Genomic DNA, 15,865 nt, shown 5'->3' with positions numbered 1-15,865 from the left:
TCTGGGGGAAGAGTGTTTTTGCTGGAGGAGATGGGGGGAGGGAGGGGGGTCAGAACGGACAAAGCTGTGACCTCTGGGGTCAAGCAGCACTGGGGGTTTCTCTCACTCTTTGTGTCGTCGATTGGTTGTGTAGAGAAAAACTGTTTGACATGACTGAGTTTAGCAATGACTGCTTCACTAAACATCTGAAACTGTCTGTCCAGGTCATCATAAATGATGTAGTTTAGTATCAAATCACATTTGAAAACGGTTCAGTCTAATATAGCACAGTTTGAACAGTACAACTGAACACAAATTGGACACAGACATGTTCATTTTATTTTTTACTTAAGTATAGTTAAGCTTTAGACAATTTATATTCAAGTCCAATGGTAAAGCAGGGTTAATTTTAATGTGCTTTAAAATATATAATATAGTTGCAAATAAGCACATCTGTATTATTTTATTCATTCAGACCATATTATGTAAAAAGACAGTAATATCTTACTAAAGTAGTATAATTGTTTATTGTTCAGATTTTTGGGACAATATTTTATTATTAATTAATTAATTAATTAATAATAAAATATTGTCCCAAAAATCTGAACAACAAACAATTATACTACTTTAGTTAGATATTACTGTGTTTTTACATAATATTAATTAATTAATTAATATTTTTAAGTGGGATGTTCCATGACTTGTATCCAAAATCCACAATGTTTAATATGATTGTTTATATCTAATTAAAACTGAATTATAATATAACTTAATTATATATTTTATATAAAAACGGTATAATTTTCTGTTGCTCAAATATTAGACCATTTTGATTAGTAGTAGTAGTATTCTGAGTTTTAAGTGTACCACAGTTCACACTCTTTAACTTTAATGTTTTTTTTTTATTTAATTCATTTATTTATTTGTTATTTTTTAAATATTAGTTAACAATTTGTACACATTTGTAAATTAAATGTTACAAAGGCTATATTTAATAAATCTATGTAAATAGGCGACATTTCAGACATGTCATTTTGGCCCAGTGATGAATGTACCCAAAAATGTATGTGATGTATTTTAAAATAGCCTAAAGCAGCCTTTCAAAATGTATGAGCTTTGAGTAGTGTGTGATATTAATATTCTCCAGTGCCGCTATGTTTAATTTCCATGTACTGTTACATAATACAAAGGGGGAAATTTAGTTCAACATTATTCCAGACTCAAGACCATTAGCAAAAAACACAATACAAAACAATACACATTTAAAAAGATGGTTAGACCAATACTTTCTTTACTTCAGTAAGCCTAGGATTTGACAACAACATTACATTATTATTATTATTATTATTATCATCATACAACCAACAAATAAATATATTAAATATAATTATAACCTTAACTTATAAAATTATATTACATATCATTGCTCTTTTGTTGATTTTGATTGCTTCCATTGTCCTCATTTGTAAGTCACTTAAGATAAAAGCATCTGCTAAATTACTTAATGTAAATGTAAATATGTGACTCTGGAGCACAAAACCAGTCATAAATTGCACGGGCATATTTGTAGCAACAGCCAACTGTATGGGTCAAAATAATAACATTTTAATTTATGCCAAAAATCATTAGGATATTAAGACCATGTTCCATGCAGATATTTTGTACATTTCCTTCTGTAAATATATCAAAACTTGTTTTATTTAATTTTTATATTAGCAATATGTATTGCTTCTTCATTCAGACAAATTTAAAGGTGATTCTACCCTTATGTTTTGTGGTCCAGGGTCACATATAATTATAATTTAATTAATTATATAATTAAAATATTATAAGTTTACAACTTATTACAACATTATTGTTCTAGTTTATATGATCATTTGTTTTTGTTTTATTGATTTATTGTTTTAATGTATTTTAAATAGTTATGTTACAATTAATTAGAAACTCTAAGTTTTTATCATTATTCGTCTCATTGCATTGCTTTCATCGGACTGATGATAAAGCAGCAGTGGCTCCCCAGTGGCCCTGATGAACATCCGGGTTTCCCGCTGGCACCGCTGCTGTGGCTCTCAGGAGCCATTTTGGACGCCGTTCAGGTTTTCTCATATCAATCCCTCCTTCCACCTCCAACTGGCCCGACAGAGGGGGAGAAACACGCTCCAGGACACACACACACACACACAAGGGGACCTCGCTTCTTCTCCAAGCGCCCAAACTCTCGCTCTCACTGCTGCCGCCTGGTCAGAATGAAAAGCTGGATGTTTGCGGCATCAGGGACTTTGTTTCCGATCCGTGCTCTTCTGAGGGATACACTGTGTTGTTGTGAAGAGCTCGTGTTGTTATTGTAGCGGGTAAAGAATAGCGCACAGGCCTTCGCCTTCATCTGCTTCATTTCATTCTTAAATGCTTTCGCGGAATAAAAGACACCGTTTATCGCCAGGATCCTCGAAGGAAGAATATGATTGTTACCTGGCTGACTTTTGCACTTGTCTGGTGCACAGGTAAGGCGCTCATTTACAGAGATTCTGTTCATCTTCAATCAAAACGATAGTATCTGATCATAGTGTTACTGGCTGTGTTACTTTCCCCAGTCAAGAACCTATCTAGTCAGCGTTCTAGTTCTCACGTGAAGCCCACGATGCTAACTATTTAGGCAGCAAACTAGGATTTGAGACGCATCCAGAGTGTTACCAAACCAATCCACTGAGCTTTGGCTTCAATGGAGCACGAATTAGACGTTCATTTTAACTCTATTTGAGATATTTCGTTATTTAGGTTTGATCCAGCTCTAGTAATCTGTTTTAAAGTTGCTTGTGTGATATTTCTGGTTGTTGAAAGACAGCGAGGGCACAACGAACAAAAGTAAAACAGCTGGTGGTTTGTTGAAACAATCGATCTCCACAAAACAACTTGTTTTCATGTAACGTTTGGTTTCCCAATTTAGTGTGTTTTCATTGCAGGTTTATAAGACACTTCAAATATAATATGCTAAGCATTTTTCATATCTTTAGGATGAAGTGTTGCCTTCTATATTGTCAGTGCGTTTAGTTCTTGTGATTAATTTGTGGACTAACATTTATTTATTTATTTAATTTTTTTATTATGAGCTGCCATAACAGATTAAGTGTTTATTGTTCAAAACAGTGGTGTACTTTGACACAAATTAAAATTAGTTTTGTATATTTTATGGATCAGGTTCAGTGCCGGTGTTGTCAATTTAATATGAATAATAATGGGTTGAGCATTGAGTTGAATTAAAAACAAGGCAAATAACAATTAGCTAATAATAATAATAATAACATGTTGGACTTTGGTTTAAGTGACAAAGTTGATTAAAATGTTATTCAAGTGTGATAAATCTATTAAATTTATTAAATCTATTTATTAAATCTATTAAATAAATCTATTATTTATAATCTTTTATAAATAAATTTTTATTTATTTATTTATAAAAGCATCAGGTTAGCGGGTTTAAAAAAAGTAAAAACAAAAGGTTTGAGGGGAAATATATCCTTTTCATTTTTGTATATATTATTGTAATTTACTAAGTGTATATAAATAGATAAAATATAAACAAACACAAATTGATTTTAATCATTGTTTTAGGGGAACAGTGAGGAAATCTTCTTATCCCGAAAGCTGATTTGTAATGAAGTTCCTTACAGGTCTCTGTGAGGAGGAAGCCCCCTCAAAACAAAAGAGTCCTTGATACAAGTGTGTGTGTGTGTCAGCTGTGGGGTGGTGAAGAAAGGTAAAATCTGGGCACTTTGGCGTGAAAGTGCACCACAGGGGATCTTAGAAATACACTTTTTCTATGTGTGTGTGTGTCAGAGAATGAGGAAAGCGGTGTGCTATGGGTTTTAAGTAGGGGGCTGCTGATGTAATTCAGTCTTATCATGTGACGCCCAGTATCAGTGACAAAGAAGCCATACATTGATCTGTTAATGTGTGTTTAGCCAATAAACGCATGATGACCATCAACTCATAACATGAACCCTGGTGCCAAAGCTTCTGTGGCCCCGTCTCTCTTGATCCTGGGTGCTTCAGTGAGTAGGTGGGCTCATGTGTTTGCAGGGGGAAGGGTGGCCAGTGGATATGTCAAGTTTAAAGGGACAGACTTTGTTTTTTTTTTTAAGTATGTAATGTGCATTAACCTCCTTGCCTGTGTAGCCTGTCAAACATTGTCATAATCTGCTGTTTTTTCCCTAGAAACAGAGACACTTTTATTTGTAATGATTTTCAAAATCAGTGACAGGCTTTATTTAAAAAAAAAATAAGGGGGAAAAAATATTCAATAATATCAATTGAGCTTTGAATAACGCGACAAAAAAGATGGATACAAATTGGTTATTAATCAGGTTCAGTGCCAGTGTCCGAAACAAAAAAGCTAATTTTTTGTAAATGATAATTGGTCAAAAATTGTATATAAAGAACAAATCCAAATGAAAACTTTATTCATTCTAAATGTATCATGGAGTTTAATGGTGTCAGAAAAACAGAAAATATTATTCATAATAATAATAATAATAATTTTTCTTTTTTATTCATGACAAATATATATATTTTTATATAGTTAATATTTAATTGATATTTTATAGGTTAAGGTTTGGGTTAAAGATATCAAAAAAAAAAAAATTAAATAATAATATAAATGAAGTAATATTTTTGGTATGGGGGGTTTGATGGCTTGATGGAGTTTGTTTCTTCTGTTGAACACAAAAGAAGATATTTTGAAGAATGTTGGTGATGTTGGTTATCTTGACAGTACCATCAACTGTTTGGTCAAGAAAATGCATTTCAGTCTCTTCCTCTCTGTGTTTTCTGTCAGGAGGCAGTCAGGCGGAGGTGGAGACTAGAGAGTGTGTCTACTACAATGATAACTGGAGGACGGAGAAAACCAATCAGAGCGGTTTTGAGAGGTGTGAGGGGGAGAAAGACAAGAGGCTGCACTGTTACGCCTCCTGGTTGAACTCCACTGGAACCATCCGCCTGGTCAAAAAAGGCTGCTGGCTCGACGACTTCAACTGTTACGACAGGTAACATCAAAACTTCCTTTATATGATGTCACTGTTTGATTCTACTGCCTTTTGTTATTGTTGTGCCAAACAAGGTTTAAGGACATCCAAAGTTATTTAATGTATTGTCTTATCACAGGTTTCATTTAATGTAATAGTCAGAAGTTATTTAAACATACAGTTGTTTAAAAGTGTGGGGTCAGCTAGATTTGTGTATGTTTTTGATGCTCTCATACCCATCAAGGCTGCATTTGTTTTGCAATAAATACAGTAAAAATTGTAATATTTTGAAATATTATTGTAATTCAAAAAAACTTTCTTTGTGAATATATTGTAAAATGTAAAATTTATTCCTGTGGTGCAAAGCTGAATTTTTAGTGTCACATGATCCTTCAGAAATCATTCTAACATGGTGATTTGCTGCTCAGGAAACATTTCTGATTATCAATGTTGAAAACATTTTATTCTTAATATTTTTATAGACACATGATTTAAAAATGGTAATCTTTTGTAAAATTGTAAATGTCTCTCTGTACTGTCTTGTAATCAATCAGTGTTGATTTATTCAAGTATTCAAATGTAACTGACTCCAAATTATAGAAATCAGTAGTTATCTTTTAATTATTTTAATGGTTGTAAATAAAATCATTTTATTTCAAGCTGTTAGGGAAATTTAAAGTGCTCGAATAGCTTTGAAAAAAGAAAAAAAAACATGTTTGTTGAGTATAATAAAAGCTTATATAATTAATGACAGAATTGTAATTTTTCTTTCATGGTTGCAGTTTTGAAAGCCAAGAGCCATATTCTCTTGTGAAAACATGCAAATGAGTCACAGTAGATATTGATCAGTGAGGATTGGAAACACGTAAACTGTTCTGAATGGCTGAAAACAATAGTGTTTTTGCATATGTGCTTTCCTTGCAGACATCACAGTTGCTACATTTAGATTTATCGCTCTAATTTAGCAATTCGTTGAGTTAAGAATTCAACAGTCAGTGCCATTTTACTATGGTTAATTTTAGATCTACCCCTTTAATCACCGTTTTCTCTGTGTGTGTGTGTGTGTGTGTGTGAGCAGACAGGAGTGTGTGGCCACAGAGGAGAGTCCACAGGTGTTCTTCTGCTGCTGTGAAGGAAACTATTGTAATGAGAAGTTCACACACCTGCCAGAAGCCATCGCTCCTGCAGGTAAACCAGCCTCCATATGTCCCCTCACAGCCATGTGGCCCGGTCTTTAAAATATCTTCTTATGAAATGTTCTTCTTTTAATGCTCTTTGGCTGGCATGTGAATAGTCATAATTTTCAGTGTTTTGTTGAATAAAGCAATGTGTAATATGTTACACTGATATTACAATGGTTAAAAGGTAAAGCTTTAATGCAAAAATGTCAGTGATGGCAATAGCAATATGATCAATATTTGCATTTGTTAACAAAAAATATCTCTTAGTTGTGTAACTGCAGGTGATAGTAAATACAAGAGTTAGTGCATTAATATAAAATTGGTGTTTTGCCATTGCTTGGTTTTTTCATAATGACTTCAGTCTAAGTGGTTTGTTTTGTCATTTTCTTTTTTACACTTCTCTTATTGTTATTGCTGACGTTGTGTTGTGTTTTCTCTCCCAGTAAAGATCCAGCCTCCTCAGCCGGGGCCGTCTCTGTGGGGTGTGCTGGTTTATTCTCTTCTTCCTTTGGCCATTCTCTCTCTGGCCCTGGTGCTCGCCTGCTGGACGTACCACCAACGAAAACCACTCTACAGACACGTCGACATCGGCCAGGTCTGACAGCCATGTATATGTTTGCATCACAGTTTCCTCAAAACTGTAGGCAGCATTTCTGAATAATCAGAAATATTTCTTGAGAAGCAATATAACATAAGTATACATACGATATATGATTTCTGAAGGATCATGTGACACTGAAGACCGGAGTGAGGATGCTAAAAATTACATTTTAACATATATTCACATAGAAAGCAGTTGTTTTTGTTTATAATAATATTCCACAATATTACTATTTTTTTAGTGTATTTATGGTAAAAATAAATGCAGCTTTTGTGAGTCTTTTCAAAATTTTACCGACCCCATGTTTTGCATATCCTGAGATTATTACTGGGTTATGCTTGTAGTTTTCTTTCAGATGAATGACTTGAAAAGATACGAAGGATTGTAATTTCGTCCTGAAGATTGCATTTTTTCCACACACTCTATATGTCCTCTCAAGTTGATTTACTTTGAATAACTTGTACTGCTCATTAGATACAGTTTCTTATCTGTGTTTTTAAACGAGTTTTTATTTGTATTTTTGTGGTTAGGATGCTGGTCTTCCTCCACCGTCTCCTCTGGTTGGCCTGAAGCCACTTCAGTTGCTGGAGTTGAAGGCCCGAGGGCGCTTTGGCTGCGTCTGGAAGGCCCAGTTACTGAGTGAATATGTGGCGGTGAAAATATTCCCCATCCAGGTAAATACTCTACTCATGCACTGTTCAGACAGGATTGCTTGTGCTTGATTTTCTTCTCAAATGAAATGTGTGTTTAGTGCTTGATTCTGAAATAATGTGTTTATTAACAGGACAAGCAGTCGTGGCAAAATGAAAGGGACATTTACCTCACTGAGGGTTTTAAACACGAGAATATTCTACACTACATCTCAGCGGAAAAACGCGGCACAAACCTTCAGATGGAGTTGTGGCTGGTCACAGAATTCCATGAACGGGTAAATGAAAGTTTATTTTTCCCAAAAGGTTCCTAGAGAAATGACAAAACCTTATTATGGGGTATAATATACCAAATAATGTTTTAAACATGCACCAAATAAAAACGGTGTATGAAAAGATGTGCATATACATATTTGGTGTTCAGTTAAATCAATTCAGAATGAAAAAATAAAACCTAACAATAACCTCCACATTAAAAAAGACAAAATATAATGGCAAATTTAAAGAAAAACTAGGCTAATATATCTTATATTGGAAACTTGCCATTGTGCATTGTAAATGTTGCTCTTATGATAGTGTTTGTAAGAGGCTTTGAATAAATTTTATTTATGAATGTAAGAAACATTAAGCTTTGAGTCTCAAATCAAATCAGTTTTACTGAAGAGTTTTAAATTAAGATTATAAATTAAATGCACAAAAAGTCATATGCTTTATTCCCTTCACTGCCTATCAGCATTGCTTCAAAAATGTTTTATTATTCTGTAAATGTTCCTAGATGCTTTTGTATGTTCCTAGATGTAACTCATGCTTTTTAAGAGGCAAAATGTCAAAAATATTTTGAATATGCACCAAATAAAAATGCTGTATCTAAAGGTATGCATAGACAGTTTGACCAGTTATTTTAGTATCAGTGAGGGGTTTTATTAATAGTTTGAATTAGTTTTTTTATAGTTTCTGTCTGTCTTCAGTTTTATTTAAAATCTTTTTTTTGTATATCAAATAATAAAAATGAGCAACAATTCCTTAGCAAATAGTTGAATTAAAATGTATTTTTTTTATTTTAATTAAATTAATTTATTCATTTGTGTTTTTAATTTCAGTAACTTCAGTAAGTATTTAATTTCTTTTTAAATAAAAAAGTCATAATCTTTATTAAAAACCCAAATTGAATGCATGGCAGGGTTCACTAGCAGATTACCTGAAGGGAAACCCGGTGAGCTGGCCTCAGTTGTGCCATATTTCTGCAAGTATGTCCCGTGGCCTGGCGTACCTTCATGAAGACCTTCCTTACCGAGCAGAGGGACCCAAACCCGCCATCGCACACAGGTACATGAACTGAAGCGAATCACAAGCTTGTACAACATCAGTACAGATCTAACAGGAAAGTGATTGATATGTAATTTTAAACGAGATTTTTAAATATTGTGCTCTTGCTGTTAAGTGATGAGCAAGAGGAAGTCTGTAGATACTGGGTGATTTGAGGTCTGTGATTTGCAGAGACTTCAAGAGTAAGAATATCCTGCTCAAGACTGATTTGACCGCAGTGATTGCAGACTTTGGGTTGGCTGTCTGCTTCGAGCCTGGGAAACCGCCTGGAGACACACACGGCCAGGTGAGAGATGAAGCCAAACCTCAGTCCATATGCCTCTTCATATCCATGCTAAATATGGGAATTAATGCACTGAAGTTACCTAATAAAACTCTACTGTTCAGCTCTGGGTCGGTAAAAATTATGTTTTGGAACTGCAATTATTATTTTTAGACTGCAATTATTTGAACAAAATGTTAAAAAAAACAGTAATATTGTGAAATATTACAATTTAAAAGAGCTTTTTATACTTGAATATGTAATTTATTTCTGTGACCAAAGCTGAATTTTCAGCATCATTACTCAGTGTCACATGATCCTTCAGAAATCATTCTTATATGCTGATTTGCTGCTCAAGAAACATTTCTGATTGTCGATGTTGAAAAAATTTGCTGATTTATGTTTATGTTGAAACATAACATATGTTGCTTTAAAAAAGTTGCTGACCCTAAATGTTTTACTGGAAGTGCTTAAAAAAATATTGTTTGTTGGTGTTCTGGTGCATCAATTCAGAATAATAATCAATAATAATAATCAATAATCCACACACCGTCAAAATAGATAATTGCAAATTCAAAGAACTCTAGTCTAATCTGTCTAATACTTGGCACTGTGTACTGTAAATATTGCTGCTCTTATGATAAAGTGCTTGTGATGTTCCTTATTTGTAAGTGGCTTTAAATAAAAGCATCTGTTAAATAAATAAATCTAAGAAATCTGAGGCTTTGAGTCCAAGATCAGGTCGGTTTCCCTGAGGAGTTGTGCAATTACAACCACAAATATGACATGTTTCACTCTCTTATGATTATCCAGCCATTTTTAAGTTCAGATAAGTGTCAATTTGAAGCAGGTCATGATGGTCCCCAGACTCCACTGGGATGGCGGTGAAACTGTGTCTAGTGAATCACTGTTTGTGTTTTCTGCCCCGCCGCAGGTGGGAACTTGGCGTTACATGGCTCCAGAGGTGCTGGAGGGTGCCATTAATTTCCAAAGGGATGCCTTCCTAAGGATCGACATGTACGCTCTAGGACTGGTGCTGTGGGAGCTGGTGTCTCGCTGCACCGCCTCTGATGGTGAGTCCACACAAACATACGGGTCTCAGAGTGTGTGCGCGCACCATCGTTTCCATTGTGGAAGTAATGTGTTTTATAATCAAATACACACCATTAGGGGTGCCCCGAAAATAGTCGATGATTCGAGGAGCCTGATTCGACTTCCAATCTCACAGTCGAATGTTTGCGGGCTGTTATGATTATGCCATTCTGACTATATGGGGAGCTCAAATGTCTGATTTCACATAGAACTTGCGGTTTTCTCCCAATAAGTTAATATACAGCCTATTATGATAAAGCCGTGAATAAGAATCTGAAAAGAAAGAAGCTTCAAATAAGTATTTTAAAGTGCGTAAATAAATCCAAACACCCCTATAGATTTATGTTTCACTTTCCATAATCCGTGACCGACTGAGGAGCATCTTGGCGACAGGGATTTAAAACATTACCAAGACTCAAACTGACACCGGCAGAGACTTTTTCGAACAGGCAGGGTACAAGTGATTTCAAAACATTTCAGCCGGTGTATATATATTGTGAATATATTATTTACCTGATATAAGATGCATTTGGTTTTGAGTCAAGCGCTTCATTGTAGTACTACGGTGATTATCTCTTCAGCGCACAGCGCAAGCAGGTCAAATTACAATGCAGAATATTAATAACTATGACTGGACTGTAACACCCATACAATTATAATGAGAACACCATTATAATAAAACGCTGTGAATTTAGTGTGAGTTTAGCTGCTGTGTTTCTGCACATTGTTTCGTGAAGAACGCGTCCACAAAAGGAGTTCGAACACAGAGCCGCGCAGATATGTTCATTTGCATTCAGGATATTTTTGCAGATAGCCTATAAGTCTTAATATTAACGTTATGTTGTATAAATAACGAAGCCTATTCTTCATGAAATTATGAGTTGAATTCCCTTGATTAAAAACGTACTATCAAATGCTCACTCACTGGTCATCTTCAGCGCGCGCAGTTCAAAACAGAAATGCAGAACATTAATAACTACTGTCATATAGGCTAACTTTATAATGAGAGCACTATTGTAAAAATTGTGGTTAGGGTTTCGCTGACGTTTAGTGTTAACTATCTTTTAATCAAAACATGAAAACATTATTTACCCTGTTTGTATCTGCGAGGCATTTGTAACAAATTTTCCCTGTGTGTTAACTTCAGTAATTATGGCTGTCGAATGTCTGACTTGACTCAATGTATTTTGCCCCGCCCCCAAACATATGATTCGTCAGATCAGTCGAATATCAGCAAGATTCAAAAATTCCGATTCGACTATGAAAATTCTTAGTCGGGGACACCCCAACACACCATAATAATTGAACTTTGAAGTACAGAGCTGTTAATGTTTTATATTTATTATATTTATTTATTATTATTTGATTTATTTAATCAAAAATCTGGCTATAAATTCAGGGAGGTGATTTTTTTTTTTTGTTCTATACAATTTACTTATTCTGACTTGAAGTATGACCCATGCGAATTTTGAAATTACACTAAAAAATTGCTAAACATTATATTTGAGCCCAATAATAATCAGTACAATTAGGTATAGTTCAGCTTTTCATTTTTTGTTTGTCCTTAGCTGATAACACATGACTGTGTATTGTGTGTTTTACACAGCTAATGCTTTTGCTGTCTCACTCAGGTCCTGTAGGCGAGTATCAGCTGCCCTTTGAGGAGGAGGTGGGCCAACATCCTTCACTAGAAGACCTTCAAGATGTGGTGGTCCACAAGAAGATGCGGCCGGTCTTTAAAGACTGTTGGATAAAACATCTGGTGAGAATTAATGTACTTTTGAGTTGAAGTTAGAGCCAAACAATTACTTACTTAATAAAACAAAAATTGCATTTATGATTTAGTGTGATTATCATATCACAAAGTGATTTGAGTAAATAAATATATGCACTGCATGTTTTAGAGTAGCATGTGAGCAGCTCATGATGCAGTGTTTGGAGTGTTTCAGAGCAGCTCCAAACTAAACTCTGCATCCGCTTTGAGTTCGGGTCACTTTAAAGTGCTTTTGGGAATACAGCATGCACCAACCATCTTCTCAAAATCAACAAAAGTGAGGCTTTAAAGGCTCCCTGCAGTTTTCTGTCCAAATAAATATTTGATCGTTTGAAGTTAAGACAGAGATAAATATAAATATATATATATATATATATATATATATATATATATATAGATAGATTGTTTTAATTTAGTAATTTACTGTAGCAGTAATTGCAATATTAATATTATTACAAAAATTAAATTAACATTTTGCAACTTAAGAAAAATATATTACTGTTGTAAAAATATTCTTAATTTTAATTCTTAATTTAAATTTGTAATTGTTCTTTAGTGCCTGTTTTTTTTTTTACAGCGAAATATTGCAGTGATTATTTTTACTTCATAATTTATTGTGTAGATTATTTGGTTATCACCGTAATATATTACTGTTGTAAATTAGAATTGTATTGTAAAATAAAATATAATGATCTTATTTAAATGTTTGAATCCTCAAGCTTTAAACATTTCACATTTATGAGCTTTATTTTAAAGGAATGCTACTGAAATGCTGTAAACGTTTGCTTACAACAATGTTGTACATTTTAAGTTAATAAAGTGAACCTTAGGCGCGTGGCGTTCCAAAATGCACATTAAACTCCCAGCATATTCAGAGATGGTTTATTTTGCACTTGCATTTTTTTTTTACAGTTATTAAATTGCCACCTTTTAATTTGAGAAGCACATTTTGATAAGAAGTATTAAGAGGTTGCCCATATAAATTTAAATAGGGCTTTTTATTTCACATAGCCAATGCATTCTGATCCAGCTTGTGACTACCTCCAATTTTGAAATTGAAAATTCAAATTAGAATTTTGAGATCATTTTACTAATCTCAAGCAAATTTTGTCCTCTTTCTCTGCGGTTCGCTCAGGGTTTGGGCCAGTTGTGCGAGACCATCGAGGAGTGCTGGGACCACGACGCAGAGGCGCGACTGTCAGCAGGCTGCGTGGAGGAGCGCATCTCCAGCATCTCCAAGACCTCCAACACCATCAACACGTCTACCTCGGAGTGCCTGGTCTCCATGATGATGACGTCCCACATCGACACGGACCTTCCTCTCACCTGAACGCCCACCTCCAAACATCAGGGACTGCCAACCACTGCGTTCATCATCCAGTAAATGTGAACTTTGCTGCTAATTTGATCTCTGGATCGTCATGTATTTAATTTCTTGGATGGCTTTCACCAGCTCATTCATCTACTGTACTCTTCCGAGAGGAAGGCATACACAGAAAAACCTCAACCGCGAGAAGCCTGAACTCTCAGAGGGCATTCAGGGGATCTTTCAGACTGCTGGGAAATGAGCACACGTTACCTCATCGGATTTAATGCCATTTTTATGTTGTTTTTTTGCCTTCACTCCATGAATACCTCCATCTGAACCCTCTAAACTACGCAACGATCCGATGACTGTTACACAACCTTCCAAGAGCACACAATGCCCTTTTTGTACTCAGTGAATTTTAGTCTAGTTTTATTGTACCCTTTCTTCCTCGAAATGTTTTGTGGGATGTTGTTAATTGTCGTGTTTTTCCGGCAGTTGTCTGGGACACTGGAAGCTGAAGGCAGCGGGACTGTTATGATTCGAGTTGCCTTTTGCAGCATCGGGATTGGTTTTAATGTAGCATCCGCTTGTGTTGAAGTATTTGAAGTCAGACGTGCCATCAGTTCAGCGTTCGTTGTTTTCGAGTGACAAGAGCCGCAGTCAAAGTGTTAGTGAAAAGCAGCGCAGCGTCAAAGGTATGATTTCAGTCACGACTCAATGTTTCGGTGCATCAGGAAAGCGCGTCATGTTTATCCGCTACACTACTCAGGTAAACTCTGTGCATGTGATTGTGTGACCGCTCACTCTTACAGCAATAGTTCTCAATAGTAAGGTGAATCTCACCGGGAAAAATCTGGGTCATGAGTCATCTGAAAATCGAAACGAGTTAAACATTCATGAAAATGTAGCTTGTTTTCAGGGCCAGAATTTTTTGCCCATCTTTATAGCTTATCATTAGCATAATGCAAAACCAATACTTTAATAAAGATACCACAAATAAGTTTTCATTTTACATCAATTGTTCCTATTATGCTCTTTTAAAAGGTCTCGATTTTGTTTTGGGGGTGTACTAGAACAGTCTCACATACTAGATTGTTCAAAAAACACATTATTGTTCAGATATTGTACATAATAGCTCTCTATCCAGTCTGGCATGAACGGCTGGAATAGTTCCTGTATCAAATGAAGGCCCGCCTTCTGAAATAAGAAATGTGTTGTGAGTGGTTAGCTGGGCCAGTGATTGACAGCACTCGGCACCTGGTCAGGAAATGTATTTTATTTTCTAACATGGCAAAAATAGGCTTAACTGTCACATAAAAAAATGGCACAATATAAAACATCATAGTGGTCCTAAAATAGTTTTCATTTTCTTTTAAGAATTTTAGATACACTTGTTTTTTAAGAATTTACATATATTTTTCTTGCATCAAAGTAATATGATTTTATTTATTTTTTTACTCTTAAACTTTTGATGTCATAGTTGAGCAACTATTACCTCCTCCAAATTATCATTACTGTAAGTGAAAAATACAGATTTTTTTAATTTATTTATGTTAAATACAACAAAAGTTAACCTAAAATATACTTACAGTTGTGTTTAACAGTTGAAATATATTTTTGTTGCATCACAGTAATAATAATTCAGGAGTAATTTTAGTTTTTTTTTACAATAATGGGAAAAAAAGTTGCTGGAATGTCATGAAAATAGCACAATATTAGAAACCTGTCCTAAAATAGGTTTTGTTGTTTTTCTGCATCATTAGATTTGAGAATTCTTATTTTTCTTGTGATTTTTAGAATGTACTATGACCCGGATGTTTCTGGGTTTTCATCTCAACACTGGCGATACCTCCGAGCTCGTCTGTTTCCCGCAATAACGTCAGCATGGAAGACTAAATGTCTGTAGTGCTGTACTCCTCAATCATCTCATGGACTCCAGTGTTGTTCAGAAACGGGCAGCTTTTATCAGACTCACTGGTCAGCGTAACACTAACACGATCACTGAATCTCATCCGTCAGGCTCTCAGTGATCAGATATACCTCAGATATGGTGACTTTTTATATATATATATATATATATATCTAAAGTATTTTATTCTGTTTTGTGGTAGCAATATGATTTAATATCCAGCTGCTTTTCTGTGATTTCTGGAGATTTTCTGCTGTTTTGTTAATTTTTAACAGAAGGTGCTCTGAATTTGATTGCCAGGTGCTCGGTGCGTTTCACAAAGTCTTTAGCTTTGAGTCTAGCATCCGCAGGTTCAGTGTCTTCTGAGCTTCAGATGAACTGTTCTCTGAGGACATGCAAACCTTCCTCACTTCTGTTTGATTTAGGTTACGTTTGTTTGTGTGGGACATGTATCTTCTTCCCTCATCTACATCTTATCAATTGAATTAAGTTGGAATTTCTCAATTATCAAATCAGGGATTTGAAATATAATTAAAGTATTGCAGTGCAAGTTGTGCAAGTTTAGTTGAAGCCAAACTTTGTATGCTATCAGGTGTTGATGTGTGATGTATATAAATGATGTCTGATGTAGTTTAGCATCTTTTTATTTCTCTATTTCACATAAATAAACCCTGAAGAAGTGTTCGTACATTAGGACTACCTGAGGAGATTTCCCATGATCCTTTGCTGGCTCTGTCTCGGCTGGCTTCTCGTGAAGGATCAGGAAT

The 15,865-nt window shown here is 34.9% G+C and overlaps 1 protein-coding gene across 1 annotated transcript; it reads left to right on the top strand.

Moving 5' to 3' along the window:
* The first annotated feature begins 2,070 nt into the window (after positions 1-2,070).
* LOC132096029 (activin receptor type-2B) lies at positions 2,071-14,362 on the top strand. The gene is made up of 11 exons (XM_059501140.1): positions 2,071-2,480; positions 4,808-5,015; positions 6,073-6,182; positions 6,619-6,770; positions 7,307-7,450; positions 7,561-7,704; positions 8,607-8,752; positions 8,924-9,038; positions 9,949-10,087; positions 11,738-11,868; positions 13,016-14,362. Exons 1-11 carry the CDS (start codon positions 2,438-2,440, stop codon positions 13,208-13,210), a joined length of 1,527 nt encoding a protein of 508 aa, XP_059357123.1. The 5' UTR covers positions 2,071-2,437; the 3' UTR covers positions 13,211-14,362.
* Positions 14,363-15,865: the final 1,503 nt, after the last annotated feature.

This window comes from Carassius carassius, chromosome 20 (assembly GCF_963082965.1).
Source record: "Carassius carassius chromosome 20, fCarCar2.1, whole genome shotgun sequence".
Lineage (NCBI taxonomy): Eukaryota > Metazoa > Chordata > Actinopteri > Cypriniformes > Cyprinidae > Carassius > Carassius carassius.
The sequence above is the reverse complement of the archived record's forward strand: the minus strand, read 5'-3'. Positions and strand labels throughout refer to the sequence as shown.

What these genes read in the sequence shown, in the direction of transcription:
- LOC132096029 (XM_059501140.1), top strand. Translation starts at nt 2,438, where the DNA reads ATGATTGTTACCTGGCTGACTTTTGCACTTGTCTGGTGCACAG. An exon ending in AGAAGCCATCGCTCCTGCAG is followed by an intron (nt 6,183 to 6,618) that starts GTAAACCAGCCT and finishes TTTCTCTCCCAG; the next exon opens with TAAAGATCCAGCCTCCTCAG. An exon ending in GACACGTCGACATCGGCCAG is followed by an intron (nt 6,771 to 7,306) that starts GTCTGACAGCCA and finishes TTTTGTGGTTAG; the next exon opens with GATGCTGGTCTTCCTCCACC.